At 43.0% G+C, this 13,004-nt stretch overlaps 1 protein-coding gene across 1 annotated transcript in view; it reads right to left on the reverse strand.

Moving 5' to 3' along the window:
* Fat3 (FAT atypical cadherin 3) overlaps nt 1-13,004 on the reverse strand; it is a 587,501-nt gene that overhangs the window by 55,391 nt on the left and 519,106 nt on the right. Inside the window, exons 15-16 of the mRNA XM_041656771.1 lie at nt 3,118-3,507; nt 154-368 (exon numbers count right to left, since the gene is read on the reverse strand). Of these exons, the coding sequence (XP_041512705.1) occupies nt 154-368; nt 3,118-3,507 (605 nt within the window). The remainder of the gene's footprint in view (nt 1-153; nt 369-3,117; nt 3,508-13,004) is intronic.

Here is a 13,004-nt window from a genome sequence, read left to right on the forward strand (position 1 = left end):
TCTAACACACAAACTGGAGAAGGAGCTCTTCAAAGCCCACGTGTGACAGACATCCTTGAAACACTGAACGGAGGAGTGGAAACAGAGTCTGAGCAGACCTCACTCATTTCTTCTCTGTGAGGATGTTTTGTTCCAGATGCTGCTGGCACCTACCAGAATGACGGAGTCCCCCTCCAAGGCATCCTCACTGATGACGGCGCTGTAGACATCTTGACTGAATCGAGGAGGGTTATCATTCACATCTGTGAGGTCGATGCTGACGGTGGCTGCAGCGCTCAGGGCTGGGGTGCCCCCATCTTTAGCTTCTACCACCAGGTAAAATCTTTTGCATACTTCATAGTCCAGAGCTTCCAAGACAGAAATACCCCCTTCGTAGGAAAATAGGTAAGTTTATATTTGATAAGGGGGAAACATGGTTCAACTGTTCTGTAGGCAAAGTGTGATTTCTATCATTCCTAGCCAAGGCTGCAAGTTTGGGCGTTTGCTTGTGAGTCCCTGAAAACTTTGTGGAAGTCTAATGAACACCTCCAGTTAAAGCATAGCCGTCTATGAGACACGTTCCTGAAGAAATGGGCAGTGCCCACAGTTTCTGAGATAATTCCAGGGTTTATTTCAGGCAGCAGAAGTCTCTGCTTGTGAAACCAGAGAGTTGAACACCCTGAGCAGTGTCTCTCGAGTCTCTAAGTGACCCCGGGGAAGGAAGAACACGTGGTGTGCACTCGTGACTGGAGGCACTGCCCCCCCCCACCTTGCCATCAGGTAACCGCTCATGGCCAGCGCTGGACTGAATTAACCACACAGCTGCTGTGCCCATTGATAATGTGTCCATCTGTAGTGAGCATGCACAGAGGGCGAGAACACAGGGAATTTCAAGGCAGGGTGGCATCAGGTGAAAAGGGCTCCTGGAAACCGGCAGCCCCTCAGTGTCTGCAGCCATATGGCTGAGGTGTTCACACCCAGATAGCCCAGGAGTTCACACTTATGTAGCCCGTGTGTTCACAGCTATGTAACCTAGGTGTTCACACCCACATAACTCAGGTGTTCACACTCACTTAGCCCAGGTGTTTACATTCACGTAAGCCCAGGTATTCATACCTAGGTAACCAAGGTGTTCACACCCATGTAGCCTAGGTTTTCACAACCACATAGCCCCGGTGTCCACACCTACACAATCCAGGTATTCACACCCACAAAATCCAGATGTTCACACCCACATAACCAATGTGTTCACACCCACGTAACTCAGGTATTCATACCAACTTAGCCCAGGTGTCTACACTCATGTAGCCCAGGGTTTCACACCCACATAACCCAGGTATTCACACCCACATAGCCCAGGTGTTCACGCCCACATAACCCAGGTGTTCACACCCAAATAGCCCAGGTGTTCACACCCACATAGCCAGGTGTTCACGCCCACGTAGCCCAGGTGTTCACACCCATGTAGCCCAGGTGTTCACACCCACATAACCCAGGTGTTCACACCCAAATAGCCCAGGTGTTCACACCCACATAGCCAGGTGTTCATGCCTACGTATCCCACGTGTTCACACCCATGTAGCCCAAGTACTCACACCCACATAGCCCAGGTGATACTACTACAAGGAATCACGTGAACAGAACAAAAGAAGGCTTCTAGTTGAGGGTGACCTCTATGATGGACTCTGAGAGGGAGCCACCCACCCTTCTTGTCCCAGCCCTGTCTGGTAGTGACCGTGTGCAGTGCTCTCAAGTTGCTAGCTACCTACTGTGCCTAGAAGACAGTTCCCAGGTGTTTGTCTTTCTCTGGAACACAATCATTAGGTCAAATGAGAGGTCATTTTCTTGGGCATAATCAGCCAGAGGACTGTAGTGCTAAGACTGCCAATAGTTTCCTTCAAATTATGGTGAAAACAGAAACTGTACCTCTATCAAGAGCCTATTTTGGTTCATAAGTAAATTTTCTGAGCACTTACTACCCCTTGAGCTTAATTTTTCCAGTTTAGTTACCTAATGACAACTTTAAACTATCCTTAGCCACCTCCCCATGGTGTTCATATAGAATTGTCATAGCTGGACAGGGCAAAGCTAATGCATATCGCAAGGAGTGAACTCTTCATCCAGTTTGATCTGAAGTAATGACCCTAATAAACACTTTCTGCTGGGAGGTCCTGCTAATGCAGCCTGTCAATCAATACTACTTTCTTTTACTCAAGGGTACATTTTTACATTTGTACACAGTTATGTCATGACAGGATTAGAGTGTGCATTCCTGAGCCAGGGAGAAAAAAATTCAAATATTAGATAATCCACTTACGAATAGCAAAGGGTGGGGAAATTATTTAACTGCTCAAAAGTTCTGTTTTTCTCATCTGGAATATGTGAGCTATACACAAAGATTTCATAGGATGGCAGAATACTGGCAATGGTGATTGAACGCTGGTGATCATGGTACTACCCTTTTCCTATGTGCTAACTAAGGAGAAATGGCCTCCTCTGCCATCTCACACAATAGCGACATGTTTTCTGAGTGATTTAAGAAATGGGCAAAGGTCAGAGGTGTGAGGAATTCACCTCCTGCCTGGAAAATGGGAATAGCTTTGACTATTAGAGAATAGCTCCTCCAGAAGGGCGCACACCAATGGTATGCTGAACCAAGAGGAGTGGAAACCACCCAGATACACACAGTTTGGACTGACAACAAATCACTGCTTGATGTGCAGGGGATCATGGCCAGTGTCAGTCATGGTGCCGACCAGAGAGGGGTCAGCTACCTGTAGGCGGAGTACAGAGGCAGCTCATCTCCTGTTCCCTTCCTACCATAGGAACATGGAATCCAAGAAGAGCTAACAGAAAGGAGACACAAACACACTCTTGTGCTTGAATGTAGACATCACAGCTTCACAGCTGCTACACAGAAAACACACTGCTGACCCAAGCCTCCTAACTAGGTGTTCCGTAGTCAATGCATGGGTCAAGAATTTGCCAAGTGAGCCCACTGCTTGGTGTTTGGAATTTAGAAGGATCATTGTTAGGAGCTGGGCACTGAAGTCTGCATGCAGGCCCTGCAAGGGAGGCAGGAAGATGACGGGATGGGAGAAGAAACAGGAAGCACTATTGGAATTGTCATGTACCCACCTGTCTTTGGGTTGATCCTAAACTTCCCTTGCTCATTCCCAGACCTGATGAGATACGTTATCTCAGCATTCGTGCCAATATCTTTGCTGGTTGCAAACACAGAGAGAACTTGGGTACCAAGGGAAGTGTCCTCTGGCACCGTTACTAGGTAATCTCTCCTCTCAAACACAGGGGGGTTGTCATTGATGTCCAGGACGGTGATGGTGACTGAGGCGAGCGAGGAGAGGGACTGTCCAGGACTCTGGTCGGTGGCCCGGACACTGATGTTGTAGGATGACTGCTGTTCTCGGTCCAGAGGCTGTTCCAGGATGATGACGCCAGAGGAGCTGTCGATGGAGAAGACCCCACTGGCTGAGTCCTCCAGGGAGTACACAACCTTCCTGTTGATGCCTGTGGGAGGAGACACAGGATGAGAGGACAAAAGCATAGCACCAAGATATTCACTTTTCCTTGCAAAAGACCTTCCCGGGGAAAAAGCCATTGTGGAAATAGCTCTGGCCGTACAGAAATGAAATCTTCAGTTTGAAAACAAGAACAAGATTAAAATTGGTAAATTGACAACAAATACCATAATTCTTTGGTTATTATTAATATATAACCTTCTTCAAATTAATTTTCCCTGAAGAAAATTTAGAGGCCAATAGATGTATGGATAACAGTGTACCCCAAAGAAAAGCTGAAACTAATTAACCAATCACTTCAACACATTTTCATTGAGAATCTACCAGGTGTTACTGATGGTGACGGGGGTTCCAGCCCCAGATAAGAATCTGAAAGCACCTGACAGCTTTGAGATCACGGGTCATGCCTTAGACATGAACAGGGTTCTTCCAGCTATGTTCATAAACAGATTGAAGGCCAACACAGAAGACAGGCACCATTCAATGACCTCCCATAGGAATGTAGGCATACAATAAAGGCAGCTTGAGCAAGGGCCCAGTGTTGGCAGGGATTAGAGAGCACTGGATCCCATCTCTTCTGAGTACTGGGGGAGCAGGGGAAGAATGTGGGGTGTCTGTTGAATGTGGAGGTGGTGAGGGATGTTTGTTGATGTGGGGCTGGCAGCATATGGGGTGCCACAGAAGACAGGCTCCATATGACTCTTCTTTTCTTTCTTTTTTTTTTTAAGAAAAGATTTATTTATTTATTATGTATACAACATTCTGCCTCGATGTATGCCCGCACAGCAGAGCAGGGCGCCAGATCTCAGTACAGATGGCTGTGAGCCACCATGTGATTGCTGGGAATTGAACTCAGGACCTCCGGAAGAGCAGCCAGTGCTCTCAACCTCTGAGCCATCTCTCCAGCCCTCCAAATGACTCTTCCGTGCAGTTGAGCAACTGCAAAGAGAGAGTTCTCAGCTGTTGAGACAGATGTGGGACAGTGAGGTCTGGAATGCAAGACCGGAATTCTCATGTCGAATTGAAGGTGCACATTTGATGTTTAATAAGGATGTTAGGTGGGAGAGGCTGGCATTCATAAAAGAGGCTCAAACTTGGAGTTACACTTCTGAGCATCATCAGTTGCGATTCATGTACAAAATTATGAGAATGGTTGAGGCCATAAGGACCATAGAGGGAAAAGGGAAGTCATGGGGCTGGCAAGGGGGAATCTCCAGGTGAAGGAGAGCACCAAAAATGTCACCTTGGCATGGACTCAAACAAAAACATATCAGCCAAGAATTGCCCACCAATAGATTCCTGAATGACACTGGCCGAAAGTCATTTTCATTAGAAGATTCCAGTTGTTCCAAATAGGTATTAAAACCTCAGATTTGCTTCAGTCATTAAAATTCATAAGAAGGAAAGTAGAACGAATTCATTGGTGAAATCAGCTCCATTTTGATCATAAAATTCTCTTTAAAATAGCTTTTATTTTAGTTTTTAGTTATTTTGCCTATTTGTCTTTTTGTGAGGACGCATAAGTGAGTGTGAGTGGCTGTGGGCCCAGAAGAGGGAGTCAGGACCCCAGGAGTAAGAGTTACAGTGAACTGCCCGAGAGGGTTCTGGGAACGTAACTCCGGTCCTTGGTAAGACAGTGGGCACTCTTACGTGCTGAGCCATCCCTCCCAGCCCTCATAAACGCTCTCAGTGAGTAGAGCCACCTGTCAGAGGCCTTTGGCTATGACGACCATCTGTGATGCCATTGGTAAATCATGGTACCTGGAACACAGGCTTTTCTAGTGCAAGGCTTCTTGTACATTTCCTAGCATGACACCTTGCCAAGAGGGGAGGGTGGCAGGCATTTGGCAAATAAGAACTGAACATTTTAGTTCCTCATATACAGTTTCCTTGAAAAACAAACACAAATTCCTGGCAAACCAATAAAATCAAGTATCTGGAAGGAAAGTCCTAAATTGTACTGTATGACTTTGACTAAAAGGCCAATGTAGAGAGCACGTTCTTGGTCCCCTTCCCAAGAGTCCATTTTTTTTCATGCTAAGTTTCATCATTTACTTTTATTTCTGTTGCAAAATAACCATCCAGTTATAAACATCAACTTCCAATATTTGTATTCAGACTGGAAACAAATGACAAATGGGCTTTCTTCTTCTAGTCTTTTCCCTTAACTGTGGCTTCAGGGAAAGGCTGGAAGAATGAATTCTTCCACAGAAATTCTAGATGTGGACAGGCATGCAGAAGGGATCGAGTTTGTTCCTTGAAAGCCATCACTTAGCTAAGTGTCAGAACAGGAGCGCTGGATGCTGCCTAGACTGTTTCTGTGTTCTCAAGACAGTGCTGAAAGCCACGGAGGAGTGTTTGCAGAAACACAGCCGCGGCTGACATGAACACACCACACACGTTTTCAAATCACACACATTCCCTACAGGTTTGAAGACCACCCCAGCATACGGCACACAGTTCTTTTCCAGAGCAGGAGGCTGAAAACCCAGAGCCTCTCATGGCTGGGACCTACTAAATTCATTCCGCCGGGGCAGGAGCCCAGGGCTGAGGGCGTGGCCTGGATCTCTCAGCATCTTTAGACATGAGGGGCATGGAGCTAAGTCTTGCTTTTCCTGGATTCCTTGCTCAGCTTCCTGAACGTGTTGTAGGAGATTTTACCTCTTCAGGCCCAAAGGTCAGTTAAGGAGGAAGCAACTTCTGATTCACTGTTGAGAAACAAGTTGAATTAAGAGAGACAAGAGGGGATGGCTCACAGCGAGGTCAGTTGGAATGCGCCTTTAGTGGACCTTGGTTCCCTTTATTGGGACAGGTAGTTGAAGTGTCATTAGAAAGAACATGATGTCATTTAGTGGTGGCACACGCCGTTAATCCCAGCACTTGGGAGGAAGAGGCAGGCTGATCTCTGTGGGTTTGAGGTCAGTCTGGTCTACAAAGTGAGTTCTAGGAAAGCAAAGCAAATAAACAAACAAACAGTTTCAGGCCTGCAACTTTCTCCTCCAACCTCCTAATTAGAGCCCACCTCTACGAGGAGGAGATGCTGTTCTCCTAACTCCATGCTGGCCCTCCTGCAGGAGGGTTGTGTTTACAGGGCTCATATGAGTCAGCCACCCTGGACCAGATTGATTCTGCTCACTGCGACTTGGTGGCAAGTCTTTCTTGCTTTGCTGTGACAGAATAGTGGAAAGCCACACTTCCAGCTCCTCATAGTCGCTGAACTACACTCCTCCCACCCCCACATCTCTAGGCATCTTCAAATTCAGCAAATGGAGCTCTCTCTCTCTCTCTCTCTCTCTCTCTCTCTCTCTCTCTCTCTCTGTGTGTGTGTGTGTGTGTGTGTGTGTGTGTGTGTTTCCAGTGGACTTCCAGTTCCTCTCATGAAGCATCTACTGCCAGCATGAACCAGAAAATCCCTTCCCTGCAAGCTGGACCATGAGGAGCTGCTGGAATCTTGTGGATGGAAAGGAAATGGAAGATCAACACTCTTCAGTGACTGCCCAAAATTCAGCCACAGAGCTTAAACAAAGTTTATTGCTTCTGTGAAAAACAATACCTTGTGTACTGGGATCATCCCCAAAGAGTCAACCCAATGTCAACGCACTCGGCCTTATATCTGAAGCTGTCAACAGTATTAACAACAGCACCAGGTTTGAAGAGATGGTTCAGTGTTTGCCTTCTAAGCTTGGGGACCTGTGTTCAATACTTAGAATTCTAAGGAAAATAAATAAATAAATAGTCAGCCCTGTAGCAGAGTCCCAGAGCTGGAGTGCTGGTAGAAAAGATACTTTAAGTTCCCTGGCCAAGCAACCAGCCTAGCCTACTTGGTGAATTCCAGCCAGTGATAGGTTTGTCTTAAAAAAAAAAGCAACATCCAAGGAATGACACTTAGGTTGTCCTTGGACTTCTACATGCACATGCATGTGCACACACACAAACAGACCCACAGACACACGCACACAGAGGCACACACATGTACACATGCATGTGCACACACACAACAACTCAAAATCAAATGGCAGGAGTCATCAGCACCACAAGCACAGAAGCACAGTGAGATTTCTTAGACCTGGGTTTTAAGATATGTGTGCTCTCCTTTTTAACAGTCTCCATAGGCACCAGGAGCCTTCAGGATTGGCTGCATCCAGCCTGGTGTCTGATGCTGCTCAGTCCACCCTGCAGAGGCGTGTTTGTGACATATATGTGCTCTTTCCACCTGCATATGGTCTGTCCCACAAGCCCTCCCACCTGACACGTACCAAATGGCTGTATGCGGGTCTGTATAGTGGAATAGAGTACAAAGCAGAAAAAAATAACTTTAAGAAATTTGAAAAGGTTTTCTTATTTAGTCTTTCTAGAAATTATTTTTATTTATTTATTTTTTAAAATCCATATGCATATTTGATGTATTTGATAATATCATCCCTAAACAAGGGTCCCCATCACTTCTTCCTCCTGTATTTAATGTGCCTTTTATATTTATTTCTTGCTTACTGAATCTACTTAATGCTGTATGTGCATATGAGTGTTGGGTCATTTACCATATAAGGAATATGCCTAAAAAGTGATGTTCACTCCCTGGCAGGCATCAACTGCCATTAACTCATCAGATAGTTGTAAGACTCAGGTACCTCTCCTCCCTCCACACTGGGATTCTTAACTACCTGGATGTTGTGGAGGTTTGGTGCAGGTGACCACAGCTGTTGTGAGTTCGTGTGTCTACACAGCACATCATGTCTAGAGGACAGTATCTCACTGCTCCTTTCCCCGCCCCCACTCTCGTATGCTTTTTCTTCTCCTTCTTCCCTAAAGTTTTGATCACTTTTATTTTACTTCATTGAGGTGTCATAATTTATGTGCAATAATAACATGAATGCAGAACTCATGAGAAAATTCTGATAAATACCTACTACATGGAAATTGAAAAGTGAACTATTGAACCACCCCTGGTTGAAAAGGAAATCAAAAAAGAAATTAAAGAATTCCTAGAATTCAACAAACTGAAGGCAAACCATACCCAAACCTATGGGACACTATGAAAGCTGTACTAAGAAGAAAGTTCATAGCACTAAGTAACTACGTAAAAGCTCTAGAACAAAAAGAAGCAGACAGGAAATAATCAAATTGAGGGCTGAAATCAATGAAATAGAAACAAAAAAAAAACAATACAAAGAATCAATGAGACAAAGAGCTGATTCTTTGAGAAAATCAACAAGATAGACAAGTCCTTATCCAAACTAAACAAATGACAAAGAGAGAACATCCAAATTAGCAAAACCAGAAATGAAAAGGGGGACTTAACTACAGATACTGATGAAATTCAGAGAATCATTAGGTCATACTACAAAAACCTGTACTTCACAAAATTGGAAAAGGTAAAAGAAATAGACAATTTTCTGGACATATACCATATACCAAAATTAAGTCAAGACCAGGTGAGCAATTTAAATATACCTATAAACTGCAAGGAAATAGAAGCTGTCATCAAAAACCTCCCAACCAAAAGAAAAAGTCCTGGGCTGGATAGTTTTATTGCAGAATTCTACCAAAACATCCAAAAAGAGCGAATACCTATACTCCTCAAAGTGTTCCACATAATAGAAACAGAAGGAACATTGCCAAATTCTTTTTATGAGCCTCCTGTTACCTTGATACTAAAACAACACAAAGACTCCACCAAGAAAGAGAATTACAGACCAATCTCACTTATGAACAGAGATGCAGAAATACTTAATAAAATACTAGCAAACCGAATACAAGAATACATCAAAAAAAATTATCCACCATGATCAAGTTGGCTTTATCCCAGCAATACATGGATAGTTCAACATATGAAAATCTGTCAATATAATCCATAATATAAATAAACTGAAAGAAAAAACCATATGATCATATTATTAGATGCTGAAAAAGCATCTCAAATTGGAAAGGAAGAGTTAAACTTTCGTTATTTGCAGATGATATAATAGTATACATAAGTGAACCAAAAAACTCTACCAGGGAACTTCTACAGCTGATAAATATTTTCAATAATGTAGGATAAAACATCAACAAAAAATATCAGTAGCCCTCCTATATACAAATGATAGAGAAGTTGAGAAAGAAATCAGAGAAACATCACCTTTCACAATAGCCATGAATAACATAAAATATTTTGGGGTAGCACTAACCAAAGAAGTGAAAGACCTATTCAACAAGAACTGCAAGTCTTTGAAGAAAGAAACTGAAGAAGGTACCAGAAAATGGAAAGATCTCCTATGCTCTTGGATATAATAAAAATGGCAATCCTGCCAAAAGCAATCTATAGATTCAATGCAATCCCAATCAAAATCCCAACACAATTCTTCACAGACCTTGAAAGAACAATATCCAACTTCACATGGAAATATAAAAAACCCAGAATAGTGAAAACAATCCTGTACAATAAAGGAACTTCTGGAGGCATCACCATCCCTGACATCAAACTTTGTTACAGAGCTTACAGTAATGGCAACAGCTTGGTATTGGAATAAATACAGAGAGGTTGACCAATGGAATAGAATCAAAGACCCAGATATTAATCCACACACCTGTGAATACATGATTTTTGACAAAGAAGCTAAAATTATACAATGGAAAAAAGAAAGCATCTTCAACAAATGGTGCTGGCATAACTGGATGTCAACATGTAGAAGAATGAAAATAGATCTTTATCTATCCCCAAGCACAAAATTCAAGTCCAAATGGATCAAAGATCACAATATGAATCCAACCACAATGAACCTGATAGAAGAGAAAGTGGGAAGTAGCTTTCAATGCATGGGCACAGGAGACCACTTCCTAAATATAACCCAGTAGTACAGACATTGAGAGCAACAATAAACAAATGGGACCTCCTGAAACTGAGAAGATTCTGTGAAGCAAAGGACATGATCAATAAAACAGAAAAGTAGCCTAATGAATGGGAAAAGATCTTCACCAATCCCACATCAGATAAAGGACTGATCTCCAAAATATATAAAGGACTCAAGAAATTAGACATCAAAATTCCAAATAACTCAATTAAAAAATGGGGTACAGAACTAAACAGAGAATTCTCAATGGAAGAATCTCAAATGGCTGAAAGACACTTAAGGAAATATCCAACATCCTTAGCCATCAGGGAAATGCAAATCAAAACAACTATGAGATACCATTTTACACCTGTCAGAATGGCTAAGATCAAAAGCACCAATGATAGCTTATGGTGGAGAGGATGTGGAGTAAAAACACTAATTCATTGCTGGTGGGAATGCAAACTTGTACAGCCACTTTGGAAATCAGTATGCAGGTTTCTCAGAAAATTGGGAATCAACCTACCTCAGGATCCAGCAGTACCTCTCTTGGGAATATAACCAAAGGATGCTCAATCATATTACAAATATATTTGTTCAACTATGTTCATAGCAGCATTATTTGTAATAGCCAGAACTGGAAACAACCTAGATGCCCATCAACCAAAGACTGGATAAAGAAAATGTGGGACATTTACACATCAGGGGCAAAAAACAATAATATCTTGAGTTTAGCATGCAAATGGGTGGAGCTAGAAAATACCATCCTGAGTGAGATATCCAGACCCAAAAGGATGAATATTGTATGTACTCACTCATAAGTGAATACTAGGTATGAAAAAAGGATATGGAGCCTATAGTTCATGATCCTAGGGAAGTTAAGTAATAAGGTGCAGCCTAAGAGAAACATATATAGATCCACCTAGAACGTCGAGATAAACAAGATCACCTGACAGAATTGGGAACATAGGGGTGGGTGGAGAAGGGAGGATGTAAGGGAAAGAGGAGAGGAGAAGGAGGGTGAGGAGAAATTGAGGAAACAGGATAGTCGACAAGGAGAAAGGATAGAGATGAGAGCAAGGAAAGAGATATTTTGATTGAGGGAGTCATTATAGGGTTAGCAGAAACCTGGCTCTGGAGAAATTCCCAGGAATCACCAGCTAAAACTCTAAGCAATGAGAAGCCAAGGACAATGGCACTGGGTTTTGATCCTACTACATGTTCTGGCTTTGTGGGAGCCTAGTCAGTTTGGATGTTCACCTTCCTAGACCAGGACGGAGGGGGGAGGACTTTGTACTTTCCACAGGGCAGGGAACCCTGACTGCTCTTCAGACTTGAGAGGGAGGGGGAGAGGAGTGGGGGGAGGGGGAGAGGAGTGGAGAGAGGGGGGAGGAGTGGGAGGCTGGGAGGAGGCGGAAATTTTTTTCTCAATAAAAAAAATAAAATAAAATAAAACTCTAAGCAATAGAGGAGAGGGTGCCAGAACTGGCCTTGCCCTGTAGTCAGACTGATGAATATCTTAAATGTCACCATAGAACCTTTATGCAACAACTGATGGAAACAGAGGCAGACCCACATCAGAGCACTGGACTGAGCTCCCAAAGTCCAGCTGAAGAGTGGGAGGAATGAGAATGTGAACAAAGGGGTCAAGACCATGATGGAGACACCCACTGAAACAGTCTACCTGAGCTAATGGGAGCTCACTAACATCAGCCAGACTGGGAAGGAACAAGCATAGGACCAAATTAGTCTCTCTGAATGTGGCTGACAGCTGCATGGCTGGGGCAGACTGAGGGGCCACTGGCAGTGGCACCAGGATTTATTCCTACTGCATGTACTGGCTTTTTGGGAACCTATTATCTTTGGATGGATGCCTTGTTCAGTCTAGATATAAGAGGGAGGGCCTTGGACATTTCCCAAAGCAATGTGCCTTACCCTCTGAGGAGTGGATAAGGGGTGGGGGGGGGCATGGGGAAGGAATGGGAGGAGGGAAGGGAATGGGAACTTGGATTAGTAGGTGTAATAAAAAGATAGTTTGTTTTATTTTTAAAAAAATAAAAAAAACATAGATGCTGTTGAGTATATGTTTAATTCTGCAGAAAAGAAAACTTGGTAACTATTTAATTTTCTACAATGGATACCAGCTGAATAAATTAGGGCCCATTGATATGCAGATAGAGTGCTTTGCACATGTCATTTAATATAATAGATGACATGGGAATCTGTTTATGAATCAGCATAAAAATGCAGGTCATAAAATAGTATCAAGTTTGTAATTTTATTTTTGTGTAGAAAAAGCTGAAGGAATTCAGCCGAAATGGTAACTATTTTGTAGTTGTTTTTCACATGTGCTTAACTTTCTAGATCATATACAGTGGGCACAGGACACTTTGCAATATAGAAATGAACTGTTTAAAAAATTCATGCTCTCAGGAAACAATTCTTTAATACCAAGCTTGGAAAGTATCCAAGTTTTCAAGAGATTTTTACAGCCCAGCTTTAATTCTTAATGTACATATCATTTGAAGTAATTGTGGGAAATTAGCCTACATATTGTGTAGGCTTTCGGCTGCTTGTTTCCATTGTTCATTTTAGCTCATCATGCTTTGAAAGATAGTAATGCGACTTAGAAATTGCTTTTGTCAAAGGCCCCATTATAAAGTTACTGCAAAGAGTA

Source organism: Microtus oregoni, unplaced genomic scaffold (genome assembly GCF_018167655.1).
Source record: "Microtus oregoni isolate MIOR12 unplaced genomic scaffold, Mior012 000008F_ref0000371, whole genome shotgun sequence".
Lineage (NCBI taxonomy): Eukaryota > Metazoa > Chordata > Mammalia > Rodentia > Cricetidae > Microtus > Microtus oregoni.